At 42.5% G+C, this 18,363-nt stretch overlaps 1 protein-coding gene across 1 annotated transcript in view; it reads left to right on the top strand.

Moving 5' to 3' along the window:
* The window catches only part of GTF3C1 (general transcription factor IIIC subunit 1), a 360,695-nt gene that overhangs the window by 11,790 nt on the left and 330,542 nt on the right, over positions 1-18,363 (top strand). Inside the window, exon 3 of the mRNA XM_082260707.1 lies at positions 7,125-7,298. Coding sequence (XP_082116833.1) covers positions 7,125-7,298 — 174 coding nt within the window. The remainder of the gene's footprint in view (positions 1-7,124; positions 7,299-18,363) is intronic.

Genomic DNA, 18,363 nt, shown 5'->3' on the forward strand with positions numbered 1-18,363 from the left:
TCACGTAAAAATAAAAACATATAAAACTATCCCACAAATCAAAGTAAAAACAAAATAAAATTATGATAACCAACGATGTAGAACATACTGAAAACCCATTTATCAGGCATTATTGATAAAGGAATTGATATCCCAATCAATATTTAACCCGTGAGGGGCGTAGGTCTTCAACCGATAAATCCAGCTGGTCTCTAGTTGTGAGACACCTCTGGTACGGTTACTACCCCTCCAACTGCCTGAAAATTTGTCAATGCCTAAAAAGACAGTGCCTTTTGGGGTCATTCCCATGACATTCATCATAGTGTCTAGAGACACTATGTTTCGGGAATGCCTTCAGTATGTTCGCCACATGCTCCTGCAACCTCACGTGTAACTTTCGTATCGTCCTACCCACATATTCACGGCCACAATGGCAACTTAGTAGGTAGACGACGTGCCGTGTGGAACATGTGATGAACGGCTTGATTTTAACATTTATAACAGGGGGGAGTACCGCGCTTAAAAGGTGCTTAGTGCATGTTATTCATACTAATTACATTTAATAAATTTACTTTCAGTGCTTTCAAATGTTTATAATAAAATCCCTTGTGCTAAAATTATATAGATATTCTCCAGTGCATAAAATTATATAAATATTCTCCAGTGCATAAAATTTAAAAAAAAAATTCTCATTAATAAATAAAATATAAAAAAAATTTCTTACAAGTGATGTAAATATGTGCTATAAACAATCCTTAAATATATCAAAATTTGTTAAAATAAAGTACCAGTGATAAATTATATGCTTATAAGCTTCCAATAATTAAATAATTCAAAAGTGAAAAAGTGCCAAAGTGTCCTTATATATATAAATAAAGTGGTGTATATTCAGACGCCTTTTCTTTCCCAAAATTCATGCAGGTGCTCTTCCATGCAGTGGCCACTAGGTGTCCTAAGCGCTCACCTCAATTGGCTTTATAACCAGCTTTGTATGGTATCATATGTGATATTTCCTCCTTTTCTATGGTTGATGGATCCGGTCACTAATTCTCACACTTATCCCTTTTCAAACGATATTCCAAGGGGTGTGTGTGGAGCCTTTGAATCTCCAAAATAAATGGGGCCACAATAGTGAAGTACCGTTTGGTGATTTTATTAAAACAGATTTAAAATAACAGACTCACATTTTCCTTCGTCTTTGCCAATGCATAACAATCGTAATGTCGCTACGTCACTTCCGGTTTGGCGTCCTACGCGTTACGCTGCGTGCCCACACAGCTTCTTCCAGGAAGAATCCCTGGAAGAAGCTGTGTGGGCACGCAGCGTAACGCGTAGGACGCCAAACCGGAAGTGACGTAGCGACATTACGATTGTTATGCATTGGCAAAGACGAAGGAAAATGTGAGTCTGTTATTTTAAATCTGTTTTAATAAAATCACCAAACGGTACTTCACTATTGTGGCCCCATTTATTTTGGAGATTCAAAGGCTCCACACACACCCCTTGGAATATCGTTTGAAAAGGGATAAGTGTGAGAATTAGTGACCGGATCCATCAACCATAGAAAAGGAGGAAATATCACATATGATACCATACAAAGCTGGTTATAAAGCCAATTGAGGTGAGCGCTTAGGACACCTAGTGGCCACTGCATGGAAGAGCACCTGCATGAATTTTGGGAAAGAAAAGGCGTCTGAATATACACCACTTTATTTATATATATAAGGACACTTTGGCACTTTTTCACTTTTGAATTATTTAATTATTGGAAGCTTATAAGCATATAATTTATCACTGGTACTTTATTTTAACAAATTTTGATATATTTAAGGATTGTTTATAGCACATATTTACATCACTTGTAAGAAATTTTTTTTATATTTTATTTATTAATGAGAATTTTTTTTTTTAAATTTTATGCACTGGAGAATATTTATATAATTTTATGCACTGGAGAATATCTATATAATTTTAGCACAAGGGATTTTATTATAAACATTTGAAAGCACTGAAAGTAAATTTATTAAATGTAATTAGTATGAATAACATGCACTAAGCACCTTTTAAGCGCGGTACTCCCCCCTGTTATAAATTTCTGAATTGCGTAGGTTACCAATAACAGTACCTGCAGCTTTAAAGGAATTAAGGATTCATATAGAGTGACAGCGCGAGAATTTCACCAACCCAATTGATTTTAACATTGCGTTGTGTAGCATTGGAAAAAAACGTCTCAACCCTCCTAGATCTGCAAGCATTAACCTTGCAGATGGCACAACCTCTACATGGATAAAAACCACCCCTCTCCTGAAAAAAAGAGATGGTCTTAGGTGGATCCACAATGTTAGGGGCCACTTGAAGCCTCAGTGGAGGCACACCCCTAAAAATGACCTTAGGAGCTTCAGGTAGTACAGGGCCCAAGAGGCTGTCATTCTTTAGGATGTGCCAATGCTTCCTGATCATTTTTTAACAGAAAAATGTTGAACGGAGTATGATGAAAAAAAGGCAAACTGAAAATCATCATTACTCTCACGTTCTCGTGGTACCAACAGGTCAGCCCTATTACGGGAATCTGCCTGCATAAGGGCTGTTTCAAGATCCAGTTCTTTATACCCCTTCTCCAAAAACTTGGACTTCAAGGAGCTAGCCTCCCGCAGGAAGTCCGCTCTATTGGAACAGTTCCTCTTGAGTCTGAGGAACTGACTGACAGGAACGGATCTAAGCCACGACACATGGTGGCAACTTGATGTGTCAATAAATCCGTTCCTGTCAGTCTCCTTGAAGAAAGTAGAGGTTTCAAGGGAACTACCAACCACTTTAATTTTAAGATCCAGAAAACGAATTTCAGATCTACTGCATTCGTGCACCAATCTAATTCCTCTATCGTTGTCATTCAGTGCAGAAATGAATGATTTAAGGGACTCAGAGTCACCATCCCATAGGAGGAGGAGGTCATCGATGTACCTCCGCCAGAGAACTATCTCTGGTCTCGGAACGTCACCGATGACATCCTCCTCCCATTTGGCCATGAACAGATTGGCCATACTTGGCGCAAACTTCGCGCCCATGGCCACCCCCTTATTTTGTCTGTAATAAGTGCCATTGAACCAGAAGAAATTATGGGCCATAGCATAATCCAACACGGATAAGATGAATTGACTCTGAAGACCTAACAAAGTGCTCTGACCCAAAAAGTGCTCCACAGCCTCCCTTCCATGCTGGTGTGATATGACCGTGTAAAGGGATGAAACATCAGCAGTGGCCAAGATGTAGGTGTGCTTCCACTCTATGTCCTTAAGTATATTAATAACTTGCATAGAGTCCCTCAAAAATGAGGGGGTCTTGGTCACAAGGGGCTGGAGAAAGAAGTCTATGTATTTACCCATCCGGGAGGTAACCGAATCAATGCCACTAATGATTGGCCTCCCGGGTGGGTTTACCGCATCTTTATGCACCTTGGGTAGATAGTACATTATTGGCACCCTTGGGGCGGATGGTACCAAAAAGGATTTCTCCTTCTTGGTAAGGAGTTTGCGCTGAAAGCCATCCTCCACCAAACCGACAAGTTCTTTTTTGTATGATGTCGTGGGGTTACCCCTCAGGGGAATATAGGTGTCCAGGTCTGACAATAACCTATTCATTTTTCCATTATAGGCCGCAGTATCCAGAATAACTATTCCTCCCCCTTTATCAGCTGGCCTCACAATTATATCCTTGCGCTCCTTTAGGGAGTGAAGTCCCCGTTCAAACATATGTGTTTGGTGGACCTTTTTGAGGCTAAGCTTATCCAAGTCCTTGGCAACCAAATCTCGGAACACAGTCAGAGTGGGAGCCAAAGGACCTGGAGGGTTGAATAGTGAGGCGTTGGAAAATGAAGTGGACTTGATGCCAGCTGATAAAGGGGGAGGAATAGTTATTCTGGATACTGCGGCCTATAATGGAGAAATGAATAGGTTATTGTCAGACCGGGACACCTATATTCCCCTAAGGGGTAACCCCACGACATCATACAAAAAAGAACTTGTCGGTTTGGTGGAGGATGGCTTTCAGCGCAAACTCCTTACCAAGAAGGAGAAATCCTTTTTGGTACCATCCACCCCAAGGGTGCCAATAATGTACTATCTACCCAAGGTGCATAAAGATGCGGTAAACCCAATCATTAGTGGCATTGATTCGGTTACCTCCCGGATGGGTAAATACATAGACTTCTTTCTCCAGCCCCTTGTGACCAAGACCCCCTCATTTTTGAGGGACTCTATGCAAGTTATTAATATACTTAAGGACATAGAGTGGAAGCACACCTACATCTTGGCCACTGCTGATGTTTCATCCCTTTACACGGTCATATCACACCAGCATGGAAGGGAGGCTGTGGAGCACTTTTTGGGTCAGAGCACTTTGTTAGGTCTTCAGAGTCAATTCATCTTATCCCTGTTGGATTATGCTATGGCCCATAATTTCTTCTGGTTCAATGGCACTTATTACAGACAAAATAAGGGGATAGCCATGGGCGCGAAGTTTGCGCCAAGTATGGCCAATCTGTTCATGGCCAAATGGGAGGAGGATGTCATCGGTGACGTTCCGAGACCAGAGATAGTTCTCTGGCGGAGGTACATCGATGACATCCTCCTCCTATGGGATGGTGACTCTGAGTCCCTTAAATCATTCATTTCTGCACTGAATGACAACGATAGAGGAATTAGATTGGTGCACGAATGCAGTAGATCTGAAATTCATTTTCTGGATCTTAAAATTAAAGTGGTTGGTAGTTCCCTTGAAACCTCTACTTTCTTCAAGGAGACTGACAGGAACGGATTTATTGACACATCAAGTTGCCACCATGTGTCGTGGCTTAGATCCTTTCCTGTCAGTCAGTTCCTCAGACTCAAGAGGAACTGTTCCAATAGAGCGGACTTCCTGCGGGAGGCTAGCTCCTTGAAGTCCAAGTTTTTGGAGAAGGGGTATAAAGAACAGGATCTTGAAACAGCCCTTATGCAGGCAGATTCCCGTAATAGGGCTGACCTGTTGGTACCACGAGAATGTGAGAGTAATGATGATTTTCAGTTTGCCTTTTTTTCATCATACTCCGTTCAACATTTTTCTGTTAAAAAACTGATCAGGAAGCATTGGCACATCCTAAAGAATGACAGCCTCTTGGGCCCTGTACTACCTGAAGCTCCTAAAGTCATTTTTAGGGGTGTGCCTCCGCTGAGGCTTCAAGTGGCCCCTAACATTGTGGATCCACCTAAGACCATCTCTTTTTTTCAGGAGAGGGGTGGTTTTTATCCATGTAGAGGTTGTGCCATCTGCAAGGTTAATGCTTGCAGATCTAGGAGGGTTGAGACGTTTTTTTCCAATGCTACACAACGCAATGTTAAAATTAAGCCGTTCATCACATGTTCCACACTGCACGTCGTCTACCTACTACGTTGCCCTTGTGGCCGTGAATATGTGGGTAGGACGATACGAAAGTTACACGTGAGGTTGCAGGAGCATGTGGCGAACATACTGAAGGCATTCCCGAAACATAGTGTCTCTAGACACTATGATGAATGTCATGGGAATGACCCCAAAGGCACTGTCTTTTTAGGCATTGACAAATTTTCAGGCAGTTGGAGGGGTAGTAACCGTACCAGAGGTGTCTCACAACTAGAGACCAGCTGGATTTATCGGTTGAAGACCTACGCCCCTCACGGGTTAAATATTGATTGGGATATCAATTCCTTTATCAATAATGCCTGATAAATGGGTTTTCAGTATCTTCTACATCGTTGGTTATCATAATTTTATTTTGTTTTTACTTTGATTTGTGGGATAGTTTTATATGTTTTTATTTTTACGTGATGTTATTAAATTGTCATATTGTGTACTATATTTAGTTCACATTTTTAGTCTTTTTAATATAATTTTTCCCTTCATGTCAATGTAAGTTATGTAAAGGAGCACTCTCGGGAATTTTTGTTTCTGGCCGCTAGATGGCGGTGTCTCCCTGCAAAGTCTAGCACGGCTAGAGTAGAGCACTGTTTCCTTGGTTACCTATAGGTTTCCTCTGTTTTGAAGCTTTTTTTGAATAAGGTTTCTTTCTTAAAGATCAAATATGCACTAGAAGTCCTTTGAAATATAAGGCACATATATTTCTTGTGTAATCATATCAATATTTGATCGATTTATCGCTGTTTGCGGTCTCCAATTCCGGGTTTAGCTCCGGATGTTGACATTCAATTGTCATACATCCGGTTCCGGGTCGTTGGTCTCCTTCCTGTTGAAGGTTTGGGATGACCTCGTCCTGCTGGCTCCGGATTGGACGCAGCGTGTCCCGCCCTGTCTCACCCAGCATATAAGTAAAGACGTTTTGCCATTGGCCACACCCCCTGACGACGTCACGTGTCGACAAACGGTCGGAGGAGGAGCCTGCGGTACGTCGTGCTGAGGCCAGCAAGGAGACACGGCGGCCATTTTATCGGTTGGAAACAAAGGTTCTGAGAGTATAGCTCCGAGACATGCTGTGATTTCTTCATGCAAACGTGAGTTGCCACTCTGCTTTTACTGAATAAACCTGTGAACGTACTTCACTATTGGAGTTGTCCCTCTTTTCCTTATGTTCACTTGTTCCGGTCGGAGCTGCTGAGGGAAAACTGGGAATCGATACATGTCGATCTGGGCACTGATTTGATCACACAGGCTGTCTTTGATCCTTGTAATGGGGGTCATTGCAATTTGGTAAGAGGCCATTTATTATCTTGGTGGAGATTCCTGCACTCGGGGCTTTTTCCAAGTTTGAAGTGGTGGACAGTTTCCCTTCTCTATTGGAGCACTCTCTGATGAACTTTTGTTTACTGCATTTTATTTGATCCATTTGAACATTTGTATGGACTGTGGATTCAATTGTGTTAGCGCTGCACCAATCCCATTTTATATTGCTATTTAGATCTGGTATTTCTGATTCTAGATCAGGTGCTGGCTGCTGTCATTTGGTCTGTTGACTTTTTTATACATGTATGTTTTTATCTTTACATTTTAGCGCAGCAATATCCCCATTTTTAAAAAATAGAAGAAAGCCTATAAAAAGAAAACAAACTTTACCAGACCTCTAATAAAATCGTTAGATCCTAAGATGATTTTATGCTTTCATCTTCTTTATCTTATAGATGGGGAGAAAAACTTGTGATTGTTGCTTCTCAAACCTTGCGGTCACGAGCTTTGCTTGGATGGGAAGGCGATCCTTCATTAAAGTTACCAGATTGTTCATATTGTATGCTTGAGAAGGTTGGAAGATCACGATGGCAAGGGGAAATTCAGAGGGACCTGCAGGGAGATTTCAAGTATGTCCTTTCTTGTTTAATATCGCTTAGTCTATGTACTGCATTAAGGTACTTTATTCAATACCTGTTTTTTTTTTTTTTTATCTGACAGTTACGTACTCACATTTAATAACTGGTGCATTACTTTAATTTTTCTGTTTTTGTTAAATGTATAGCTTCTGTTAGTTTACAGAATGTAACAAGTGTGTACTCAGTGTGGGATCCTTGCATCACTTTTGTATTCAACACCAATTGCCTTTTTGTCCATCCGCTGTCAAGAAGTGGCATGTAAGAATGAGTAGTGACTCTGACTCTGTTTGTGACCAGCAGTCCATCATGAATGAGAGTGAGTTGCCAGCATTCTCTGGTTGCAGCATAGCCTTTACTTTCTCAACAACCTTTTGGTGAAGCTTTCCCAGCATTTCGGTTCGATAATACTTCTCACTCTTCAGTGTGTACCTTGTCTCAACTATGGGCATCAACCGCTGAAATCCTGAGTCAGACACCTTTTGTAAATGGCTGGTTATCAGTGACAATCATCTCTGTGATTACTCTGTATGCAGTTGGGATCTTCCATCTGAATTTATTCACCTGTTTTTTTTTTTTTTTTAAATATATCTATTATTGTTACCTGGGATAGTGGAGGAGGTATTTCACATTGTGATTGTGATTCATTTTGTTTGTGCTGCATGATATAATTCAACATTAAGAAACTTCTAGATGGGCCCAAAGATTTGACGTATTTTAGTTTTTTTGCAGTTACTGATCCCATGCTTACATTGTTTGTGCATCAGTTGCATATTGCTACTTTTCCTGGAGATGGTTGAGACGAGAAATAGTCCCAGATCACTCTTTTACTTTTTCTGCATCCATCTCCATTGCAATTTGAAAGAGACAATATAAGGTTAAAAAAAATGCTTTCTGGCTGCTGGCACCCTGCTGTGGGTGGCTGGCCTGCTGGCACCCTGTTGTTGGGTGGGTGGCTGGCTGGCACCCTGCTGTGACGGCTGGCTGGCACCCTGCTGTGGCTGCTGGCTTGCTGGCACCCTGCTGTGGCTGCTGGCTTGCTGGCACCCTGCTGTGGGTGGCTGGCTTGCTGGCACCCTGTTGTGGGGTGGGTTACTGGCTGGCACCCTGCTGTGGCTGCTGGCTGGCACCCTGTGGTGGCTGCTGGCTTGGTGTCACCCTGTTGTTGGTGGCTGGCTGGCTTGGTGTCACCCTGTTGTGGCTGGCTGGCTTGCTGTCACCCTTTTGTGGGGTGGGCGGCTTGGTGGCACCCTGTTGTGGGTGGCTGGCTTGGTGGCACCCTGTTGTGGGGTGGCTGGCTTGGTGTCACCCTGTTGTGGGGTGGCTGGCTTGGTGGCACCCTGTTGTGGGTCTGCGGCTGGCACCCTGCTGTGGCTGGCTGGCACCCTGTGGTGGGTGGCTGGCTGGCACAGGGGCTGTGGGTGTCTGAGGCCAGGGCCTGTGGGTGGCTGACTGGCACAGGGCTGCTGTGGGTGCCTGGGTTGGTGGCTGGATGGCTGCTTGCTTGCTGCCAGTCTGTGGATGCTGCCCGAGACGAGGGAGGCGGCCTAAGAAGGCAGAACGTGTGTAATAGGCCCAGTGCACGAAGACCCGTCGAGCAACACACGCAATGACGTCACGTGTGCGCCACGCACAATATTGGCAAATTCCGGGGCCGATACCGATATATCGGAAAAAGTGCATATTGGCCCTTCCACCTGATGCCAACCCTCCCCTCCCCCCTTACTAGCTCAAATTCTGTCCCTACAAGAATGACAGCAGCAGAGAGGGTGAGGGAAGAGCCAGGAGGAGGTGTGGGCTGTGCTTTCTATTCCCCCCCCCCCCCCCCACACCCCTAGCCTCTTCTATCTGTACATTTTGGATCTCAGTGATCCTGTTCGCTCCTGTGCTGCAGGAGGGAGAAAGTACATTACGTTTTTCAAGTCTCTTTTTTTGGACACTGGATTCTGTTAGCCACATGGGTACATTCTGTGATGTTACTAATGATACAGTAATGAAAAAGTGGGGTAGATGGCGCTGCCGTGGGTAGGTGAATAGGATATAATTCTGCCAAGGACAAGATAAGTAGGTCTAAAAAAAGCGAGATGGTGCACAAACACATATACCAGAAGAGAATATAACAAAGTGCAAATGCGCACTATTTAAAAGATATAACTCAATAATGAATAGCTAACTTGATATAAATATGTGCAAAAGTGCAAATAAATGTGCAAAAGTGCAAGTGCGATAATAAAAAAATAAGGTGCAAAGAGAAACGTATATTAGTCAGTGGAAGGGGACTGACTTGAAGAGCTAAAAAATTGTAAAAATTAAAGGGCGATAAAAATAAGGTGCAAGTTCATACAATATGAAAAAAGGGGAGAAGAAGTGATTGGCGCTGCCTAGTGAGGTATTGGGAATATAATTTATGGTTCCTGGCCTCCTGATTTAAGTTAATATAAAACTATATATACTGTAATTTAAGGTATATGAAACAATAAACACTTTATTAATAAAAGAAGGACATGTACTCACATACACTTTTATGTGAGTACATGTCCTTCTTTTATTAATAAAGTGTTTTTAAACGATAATACACTATCGGAGGCTCCTTCCCTTTTCTTCTACATACCCTGGTACTGAATTGGAATTTATTACACCTACTGAGCTGACATCTGAATACTATGTAAGGAGAGAGACAGAGACCTTGGAACATCCTGATTGCCAGTGTATGGGAGCGATCCCTTATTATCGACCCGCTGTTTACCCCTGTAGGGGTAAGGGAATCTGGTAAGCGCAGGACCCCAGGCTCAGGGGAACACTTCTTCCTTCTGCCCATTCACCACACTCGGGGCATAGAAAATAGAGCACCATAATCACTATATATGGACTATACCATCTAGGACTTCTTTGGATCTGCCAGAATCACTGGGATTGCACTTGTGTTTTGATTTATTTGCTTCATAATTTATAAGGACACCACTATTTTTGTATTATCGCTTCTTTTGCACAGCTGTATAGCAGGAAGATCAATTTGATCATTTTCACTTTTTTACACCTTTGCACGTGTATATATATTTTATTTATTTTTTTGGTAGCTATATATATATATATGCACTCCAATTGCACTTATAATTTTTTGATTTTCTATGGTGATATTTATTAATTGTGATGATATGGTTACCTATTTATGATTAGATATTTTAACTAATTTTTATTATTTCATCATTGCACTCCTGATATTCACTATTGCACTTTTCTTGTTGCACTTTATACCCACCGATTGTACGCATTGTGTATATACGCTGGTTTTTATATGTTTTAAGATTTTTTATGTTTTGATTTACATATGCGACACTATTGATTTTACACATAGATTGACCTAGTTTTACCAATTTATTGTTTCATATACCTTAAATTACAGTATATATAGTTTTATATTAACTTAAATCAGGAGGCCAGGAACCATAAATTATATTCCCAATACCTCACTAGGCAGCGCCAATCACTTCTTCTCCCCTTTTTTCATATTTAAATGCCCCTCTTTTAGGGTGGCATTTTTTGAAGTGGGCAGCAGCCAGGTTGGTATCATATTAAGTTTTTTCCATATATACCCCCTATCCTAAGCGCGGAACCACATAAATCCTTTCAAGTTCATACAATAGATCGCAAAATCACAAATAGTTAAAGTGTACCAGTGAAAATAAATTGGTATTGAGAAAAAGATCATCACGTGAATAAGTCTCAAAATGGAGACACTAAAAAGCAGTGACTATGATCATATATAACCAAAAAAATTAAGTGAATAGTCCAATCAGAAAGTATGGACTCATAAAGTGAACAAATTAATATAAATGGTATTCGATTAAGTGTTTAAGTGATGAGTGACAAAAGTCTATTTAATTTGTGGATGGTGATCTCCAGCAACTGGATTGGTCCTAGGTGATCCGTTTCTGGGGGTGCATGTGAGGAATAAAGAAGTGCTCCCCTCACAATCCAGCCCGCACTCACCAGAATATCCTCACCCCTACAGGAGTATAGAGTGTTGTACCCTTACAAGGGGGGTCAAGGGAAACTCCTCTCCGGTAGGACGCCCCCGGTCTCCTAGGTTGGGGATACTGTGAAGTACTGTAAAACTTTAAGTTCATTTAAACATAGGTACTCACAATTTTGCAGATAAAATCAAGCAAAAAATACAAAGATCGTGAAGCCACAATGGTGCCGGGTAGGGCAGCGGGACTTCCGGGACACCGTGCGCTTCACCAACCCAGAAATGCGTTCCAACGAGCAGCGGATGTGACGCCGTTTCGTCATACGACGTCAAATCTTTGTATTTTATGCTTGATTTTATCTGCAAAATTGTGAGTACCTCTTCTATGTTTAAATAAACTTAAAGTTTTACAGTACTTCACTATGTGAGACCTTTTTCCTCTATATGGTCCGGCATTCCCCCCTATTTCATCTGATCTACTATCAATGCCCCCTGGACTCCATTGAGTTTTACATTTGTGGAGAGGTATCCCCAACCTAGGAGACCGAGGGTCCTACCGGAGAGGAGTTCCCCTTGACCCCCCTTGTAAGGGTACAACGCTCTATACCCCTGTAGGGGTGAGGAGATTCTGGTGAGTGCGGGCTGGATTGTGAGGGGAGCACCTCTTTATTCCTCACATGCACCCCCAGAAACGGACCACCTAGGACCAATCCAGTTGCTGGAGATCACCATCCACAAATTAAATGGACTTTTGTCACTCATCACTTTAAACACTTAATCGAATACCATTTATATTAATTTGTTCACTTTGAGTCTACACTTTCTGATTGGACTATTCACCTAATTTTTTTGGTTATATATGATCATAGTCACTGCTTTTTAGTGTCTCCATTTTTAGACTTATTCACGTGATGATCTTTTTCTCAATACCAATTTATTTTCACTGGTACACTTTATTTGTGATTTTGCGATTTATTGTATGAACTTGCACCTTATTTATATTGCCCTTTAATTTTTACCATTTTTTTAGCTCTTCAAGTCAGTCCCCTTTTACTGACTAATATACGTTTTTACTTTGCACCATTTTTTTATTATCGCACTTGCACTTTTGCACATTTATTTGCACTTTTGCACATATTTATACCAAGTTAGCTATTCATTATTGAGTTATATCTTTTAAATAGTGCGCATTTTCACTTTGTTATATTCTTTTCTGGTATATTCTCTTCTGGTATATGTGTTTGTGCACTATCTCCCTTTTTTTAGACCTACTTATCTTGTCCTTGGCAGAATTATATCCTATTCACCTACCCACGGCAGCGCCATCTACCCCACTTTTTCATTACTATCTTAGTATTTCTCATTTTGAGTCATACCTTGGGGTGGGCAGCAGCCTTTATTTATTTATCCTAAGTGCGGATCTCATTACCATATTTACTAATAATACAGTCTTCATTACTACAGTTCCTTTGCGAAAGTATTCAGCCCCCTTGAACTTTTCGACTTTTTGCCACATTTCAGGCTTCAAACATAAAGATATAAAACTGTAATTTTTTGTGAAGAATCAACAAGTGGGACACAATCATGAAGTGGAACGAAATTTATTGAATATTTCAAACTTTGTTAACAAATAAAAAAAATTGAAAAATTGGGCGTGCAAAATTATTCAGCCCCTTTACTTTCAGTGGAGGCAAGGAGGGTACCCCCAATTGTTTGGGACTATAAATGCCACTAGACACTGAAAAAAGTATACAACTGAGTAATAAGATAATCAAACTTTATTTATACAAAGAAGAAAAAGATAAATGTACAAAGAAGAAAAAGATAAATGTACAACAGATTAATGTTCCAACCAGTTAACAACTGGGTATACATAACAGATTAAAATTGCATTCAAAAACAGACCATCCTCAGCATAGAACTCTCCTAGGTACAGCTGGTGCAGAGAACCGGACAGGACCCTACGCTTTTCAGGTTAATACCCTTCTTCAGGGGTCAACCAAAGTTCATAACACGAAATGTGCCTATATGGGTAAATTTTCTTTAGTATTGTATAAGGATAACTGTATTCAAGAAAAAATGTATTCAGGAAAAAAAACACAATTCCATCAAGAGTATCGTAGTTACTCGTTAGTGGAACCTACCATGGGGAGTCTTCATATAGAGAGAGATGGGCTGTAAGTTAAAACGGTAAGTATACCAATAAGGAGGAATGCCTGGTTTCCAATACACATAGTCTACTGGATAAGATGATAGAGGAGTAAAAGATGGCGTCCGCGCTGAGAGCCCATGAGCGCCACAATGATCCACAAGTGGTCCAGGAGGAGTCCTTACACAGTTGTATAGATAGGTATTGTGTACCTGGGGTAAAATAGGGTATAGGAAACAGACATTTAGGTGTCAAGGCCTGAAAACTAATTAGTGCAAGGAAAGAAGGTGGACAATTAGCGTACCTGTTATAGGTGAGTATTTGCATGGCTAGAAGTCATGCGGAGTAGGATATGAGTATCAATCTGGTGTTTAGAGTATTTCAAGGATGGAGGTCTAATGTAGAAAAGAAAAAAAAGGGTACTTACTGATTGTAAGTGTGTACAATGATCTAGTGGAGTAAGGGTATTGTGAGCCAGGGTGGACACCGAGCCCCGAGTGTTGGGAAAGATCATAAGAAAAAGTATACCATAGAAAAGGGGAAAGGGGGGTTATGTATGAATGCTCTGAAAGAACCGCAAAGGTGTATGGGTAAAAGAATGTAGCGTAGTTAGAGTGAGACACTGCTTATTATAACTCTCAAGGCATTTCATACATCTCAGAAGTAGAGTATAGGGGGATTCCTGGCCACCGAACACGCCATAATGTTCCCCAATAAAGACTGTGAAATGCTGTGATTGGTAGTAAGTATATAGTTGTGTATATGATTATATAACAATGCCACCGAGAGTTATTGCATTCATAAAGTATTGAATCAGCAGTGTCAAAATTGATGGTAGACAAAGCACCAATATGGCACAGGAGGAAAGGAGACAAGGCATAAGAGCTAAATAGCCAAGAGTAAAGCCAAGTGCCTGTGCAGTATAAGGGGGGTGAAGTGAGAAAAGATTGTGGCTTCAATCAACAAAGCACCAATATAGCCCAGGGGCAAGAGAGACAAGACATGAAAGCTGGGTAGCCAAGGGTAAAGCCAGGTGCCTGTGCAGTGTAAAGGGGATGGGGTAAGAAGAGATTGTGGCTTCGATTAAAGGTCAGCAACTATAAAATAGTCTGTGAACAGTGAATCAGAGTAAGGTAACGTCATGTATACTTGTATACTTTTTTCAGTGTCTAGTGGCATTTATAGTCCCAAACAATTGGGGGTACCCTCCTTGTCTCTACTTACCGGGATGATGGCCACTAGCACTGCGTACTAGGTGATAGGATTAAATATCCTCTTTACTTTCAGTGCAGCAAACTCTCTCCAGAAGTTCAGTGAGGATCTCTGAATGATCCAATGTTAACCTAAATGACTAATGATGATAAATAGAATCCACCTGTGTGTAATCAAGTCTCTGTATAAATGCACCTGCACTGTGATAGCCTCAGAGGTCCGTTTAAAGCGCAGAGAGCATCATGAAGAACAAGGAAAACACCAGGCAGGTCCGAGATACTGTTGTGGAGAAGTTTAAAGCCGGATTTGGATACATAAAGATTTCCCAAGCTTTAAACATCCCAAGGAGCACTGTGCAAGCGATAATATTGAAATGGAAGGAGTATCAGACCACTGCAAATCTACGAAGACTTGGCCGTCCCTCTAAACTTTCAGCTCATACAAGGAGAAGACTGATCAGAGATGCAGCCAAGAGGCCCATGATCACTCTGGATGAACTGCAGAGATCTACAGCTGAGATGGGAGACTCTGTCCATAGGACAACAATCAGTCGTATACTGCACAAATCTAACCTTTATGGAAGAGTGGCAAGAAGAAAGCCATTTCTTAAAGATATCCATAAAAAGTGTCGTTTAAAGTTTGCCACAAGCCACCTGGGAGACACACCAAACATGTGGAAGAAGGTGCTCTGGTCAGATGAAACCAAAATCGAACTTTTTGGCAACAATGCAAAACGTTATGTTTGGCGTAAAAGCAACACAGCTCATCACCCTGAACACACCATCCCCACTGTCAAACATGGTGGTGGCAGCATCATGGTTTGGGCCTGCTTTTCTTCAGCAGGGACAGGGAAGATGGTTAAAATTGATAGGAAGATGGATGGAGCCAAATACAGGACCATTCTGGAAGAAAACCTGATGGAGTCTGCAAAAGACCTGAGACTGGGACGGAGATTTGTCTTCCAACAAGACAATGATCCAAAACATAAAGAAAAATCTAAAATGGAATGGATCACAAATAAACATATCCAGGTGTTAGAATGGCCAAGTCAAAGTCCAGACCTGAATCCAATCGTGAATCTATGGAAAGAACTGAAAACTGCTGTTCACAAACGCTCTCCATCCAACCTCACTGAGCTCGAGCTGTTTTGCAAGGAGGAATGGGCAAAAATTTCAGTCTCTCGATGGGCAAAACTGATAGAGACATACCCCAAGCGACTTACAGCTATAATCGCAGCAAAAGGTGGCACTACAAAGTATTAACTTAAGGGGGCTGAATAATTTTGCACGCCCAATTTTCTGTTTTTTATTTGTTAAAAAGGTTGAAATATCCAATACATTTCTTTCCACTTCATGATTGTGTCCCACTTGTTGATTCTTCACAAAAAATTACAGTTTTATATCTTTATGTTTGAAGCCTGAAATGTAGCAAAAGGTTGAAAAGTTCAAGGGGGCCGAATACTTTCGCAAGGCACTGTATATCCCTCCTTTTCCTTTGTAAAAATTGAGAAGAAGCATGCGTTTTTAAAACAGTTGCCTGCACATTGTCATTTGTAACCAACTTTCCCTAATCGTCGTTTACAGGGCCAGTATGCTCTGACCTCGCTTTCTATTCTACATTTTTGGGGATTTTTTTTTTTTTTACTCCTTTGCTAGGTGTCTCTTGTGGCGTATTTTAGCTGCCCTGATTGCACTCTTACATCATTTATTTTTGCATTCCTTGTAGTGTTGGAATGCCGACAATGATTCTTTGGCCTTAAAAAAAAAAAAAAAACTGGCCTTTTATTTATTTTTATTTATTTATTTATTTTTTATTTTTTTTATGCTCAGGTTTACCCAGGTTTAGAGCCCATTCACACTGCCGCGACTTTTCAGGCGACTTGTCAGCCTGACAAGTTGCGGTCCGTCGCGGTCCATTGACTGCTACAGGACCCATTCTAATAGGAGCGACACAAGTCGCTCCAACTTAGAAAAAGTGTCCTGTACTACTTCGGGGCGACCTCGGAGCGACTTGCATAGACATTCATTATGTGAAGTCCGTGCAAGTCACGCCGAAGTCGCGGTGCACGCGACTTCACAGGTCGCCCCCCGAAGTCGTGCCGCTTCAGTGTGAACCGGCACTTAACCTTAGCTCTTTCATGTTTGTTATCAATTGGAATGCGCTGTCAAATGCCATTATTTATGTTCTTTAACCACTTACCGCCCGCCCGCCGTCATATGACGGCGGGACGGTGCGGCTATTATCCTGGGCGGACGTCATATGACGTGACCCAGTAAATGCACGGCAGGCGCGCGATCGCGGGCGCGCCGCCGTGCACTGCCGGTGTCGGCGTGTCCCCGGGACACAGCCGGTCACCGGCAGGGGGGAAACAGCCAATAGGCATGGCTGTTTCCCACGTGATCGGCTGTGTTTCAATGACACAGCCGATCACAATGGAGGCGCCCGGGAGATGACCGCGCATGCGCGATCGGGAGCGCGCAGCGCGGTCATGTCGGTGGCACTGTGTTCCGTAGGAACACAGCTGTCACCGGCGGTAGTAAACAGTCACTGATAGTGACTGTTTACTATGTGATCGGCTGTGAATCCATTCACAGCCGATCACAAAATGTAAACAAAGAGCAGTAACTCAGTGTTACTAGCTCTTCTCCCCTCATACAGCTTCCAGTATGAGGGGAGAAGAGCTAGAAACATTGAGTTACTGCTCTGTACCCCTGTAAAAAGTAAAAAGCACACAAATAAAGGTCCCCCACACACAGTCCTCAGCCCCCCCCAATGTCCCCTGTCACCCAACAGTCACCTCATCAGTGCCCAGAAATTGACACCCATAAGGCTACGTTCACATGTGAGAGTAGCGATCGCAGGCAGAATAACCGCGATTCTGCCCGCGATCCGGAAATCATTGCAAATCGCGGGACGCCTGTGCGTTGCCCGTGATTTGCAATAGCACCCCAAACGCTGTGCGATGTTGCCGCCATTTCCGCCTGCCGAATCGCGGTAACATCGCGCAAACATCGCATGATGCCCAAAAAAGGTACAAGAGTTTCTTTGGGGCGTCATGCGTTGTTTGCGTGATGTTACCTCGATTCGGCAGGCGGAAATCGCTGCAACATCGCACAGCGTTTGGGGTGCTATTGCAAATCACGGGCAACGCACAGGCGTCCCGCCATTTGCAATGATTTCTGGATCACGGGCAGAATCGCAGTGATTCTGCCCGTGATCGCTACGCTCACATGTGAACATAGCCTAAAATTCACCGGTCACCAGAGACTGCCATCAGTACCGCCGTGCACCATCGCCCGTCACCTGTCACCCATCAGTGACCATCGCCCGTCACCTGTCACCCCATCAATCACCGTCACCTGTCACCCCATCAAACATCGTCACCTGTCACCCCATCAGTCACCTTCATCTGTCACCCTATCAATCATCGTCATTTGACACCCCATCAGTGATCGTCACTTGTCACCCCATCAATCATCGTCACATGTCACCCCGTCAGTGATTGTCATTTGTCACCCCATCAATCATCGTCACTTGTCACCTCATCAATCATCGTCTCCTGTCACCTCATCAATCATCATCACCTGTCACCCCATCAGTCATCGTCACCTGTCACCCCATCAGTCATCGTCACCTGTCACCCCATCAGTCATTGTCACCTGTCACCCCATCAGTCATTGTCACCTGTCACCCCATCAGTCATCGTCACCTGTCACCCCATCAGTCAT

The sequence above is a fragment of the Pelophylax lessonae genome, assembly GCF_965119305.1.
Source record: "Pelophylax lessonae genome assembly, chromosome: 6".
Lineage (NCBI taxonomy): Eukaryota > Metazoa > Chordata > Amphibia > Anura > Ranidae > Pelophylax > Pelophylax lessonae.